A 1555-nucleotide genomic window follows, 5' to 3' on the forward strand; every position below is an offset into this window, starting at 1 on the left:
TTAAGTTCTTCTACCCTGTAAGTTTTCTTGTTGGATGTCATCATGCATAGTGTAATCTGCATCTTCTCCATACGGCACCGACCTTTCTAAATTATCCTTTCCAGTATTACACATGGATCTATCATTGCAGCAATGTGTTTCTTTCAGTAAGTCATGGTATACTTGGGTCACTCCCTCTTGACAAATTTTACAAGACAGTTTTGTAAGATGAAACAGGTATCTCCCTAAAGAGAGAAAAAAAGAAGATGTGATCACCTTGCTTATTCACACCATCTTCTTGGTAATAACGTCTTTCCAGAACCTCATTGGTTTTCTGTGGATAGGAATGAGCCCCAAAGCTGTGCCTGCATCTCATCTAGGCTTCTCTGGACAGGATCAGGCAAGAGACATCTGCCTTCCACATCAACTCTACCCCCAGTTGGTGTATGGAAATTCCCCTTTCCCCAGTATCTCCCATGGTCCTGGACTCCAGGGAAGGCGGGCACCACTGATGATGTTTTGTGTCTCCCTTTAACCCCAGCTTACCTGTAATTCGATTCGAATAGTAATAGTGCTCTGTGGTACAACTCCTGTTGTACGGCAGGAACAAATTAAACTTCCAGCAGCGTTTCATTTTACTACGGCATTTGAATCCATCAAAGAAATCACATTCATGGCAAAATCGAATCCCTAAAGAAACAGAGGAAAGACTGAAAGCAGGGCACTAGGAAAAGGAATTAGCCTTCAGAAGCCTACTCCGCTATCAACATTTATACCAGTGAGGTGTAGACCTCACAAGAAGGAAGCTGACAACCTTCCCAGCTCCTGCCTGGGGTCCTCACTCCCTTGAGTGGTGACAGCTATGACCCCAGGGATTCAAGCCTCCTCCCCACTTCATGCAAGGCTGGGGAAGAAAAAAGACACTAGATCAATGAGTGAGGAGAGTGGAGTATTTCAGAAAGAGTAGAGAGACAATGTTGAAAAAATCAGGAGTATCCCCTCTCATTGTGGCATTATTTATCCAAAAACTGCAAACCAACTGCGCCATACATTTTGAATCTGGGCCATAGTCCTCTGTGAAAAGAAGAAGAAAAATTCTCCTTGAGCCATTGTACAGCAGCCCAAAAAGTCAAGGTTAGAAACCACCTCCCTTTTCTCCCCACATAGGCTCTCGCCACCCATCCCTGCCTCCCTCACCAGGCTTTACCTTCATCGTGGTCCATGAAGACCACTGTAAATGTGCCCAGCAGAAGCAGGTGCAACAGTCTGGGGCCCATTCCTGAGTTGGTCCCAGTGGGAGGCTCCAGCTCTATTTATTCCCATCACTTGCCCTCAGGCATCCCACTAGATCACAGAATCATAAATTTTAGATCAAGTCACCTGAGTCCTCTCTACAATGTTCCCAGGAGAGGGTACATCCTGTCTGCGTTTGCAGACCTCTAGATACTCAGAACTCAGCCATCCAGACACCCCCTTTCATTTTATTAGATCCAGCATGAGGTACTCATTAATGCTGGTGGAGAATCTCTCTCGCTAGTACCTCTTCACTTCCCCTGTAGTTCGGGATGTTGGCCTG

General features: G+C 45.7%; 1 protein-coding gene across 1 annotated transcript; it reads right to left on the bottom strand.

The window, feature by feature from the left end:
- On the bottom strand, positions 1 to 1256 carry LOC131830709 (prostate and testis expressed protein 13-like). The gene is made up of 3 exons (XM_059173282.1): positions 1187 to 1256; positions 526 to 669; positions 1 to 224 (listed from the first exon to the last, which is right to left on the bottom strand). The coding sequence occupies exons 1-3, from the start codon at positions 1254 to 1256 to the stop codon at positions 1 to 3; spliced, it is 438 nt and encodes a 145-aa protein (XP_059029265.1).
- Between the last annotated feature and the right edge of the window lie 299 nt (positions 1257 to 1555).

The sequence above is a fragment of the Mustela lutreola genome, chromosome 1 (genome assembly GCF_030435805.1).
Source record: "Mustela lutreola isolate mMusLut2 chromosome 1, mMusLut2.pri, whole genome shotgun sequence".
Taxonomy (NCBI): domain Eukaryota; kingdom Metazoa; phylum Chordata; class Mammalia; order Carnivora; family Mustelidae; genus Mustela; species Mustela lutreola.

Coding starts and splice junctions, on each gene's coding strand:
- LOC131830709 (XM_059173282.1), bottom strand. CDS start 1,256: ATGGGCCCCAGACTGTTGCACCTGCTTCTGCTGGGCACATTTACAGTG. Junction 670..1,186: donor CTTCATGGACCACGATGAAG/GTAAAGCCTGGT, acceptor CTGTTTCTTTAG/GGATTCGATTTTGCCATGAA. Junction 225..525: donor CTATTCGAATCGAATTACAG/GTAAGCTGGGGT, acceptor TTCTCTCTTTAG/GGAGATACCTGTTTCATCTT.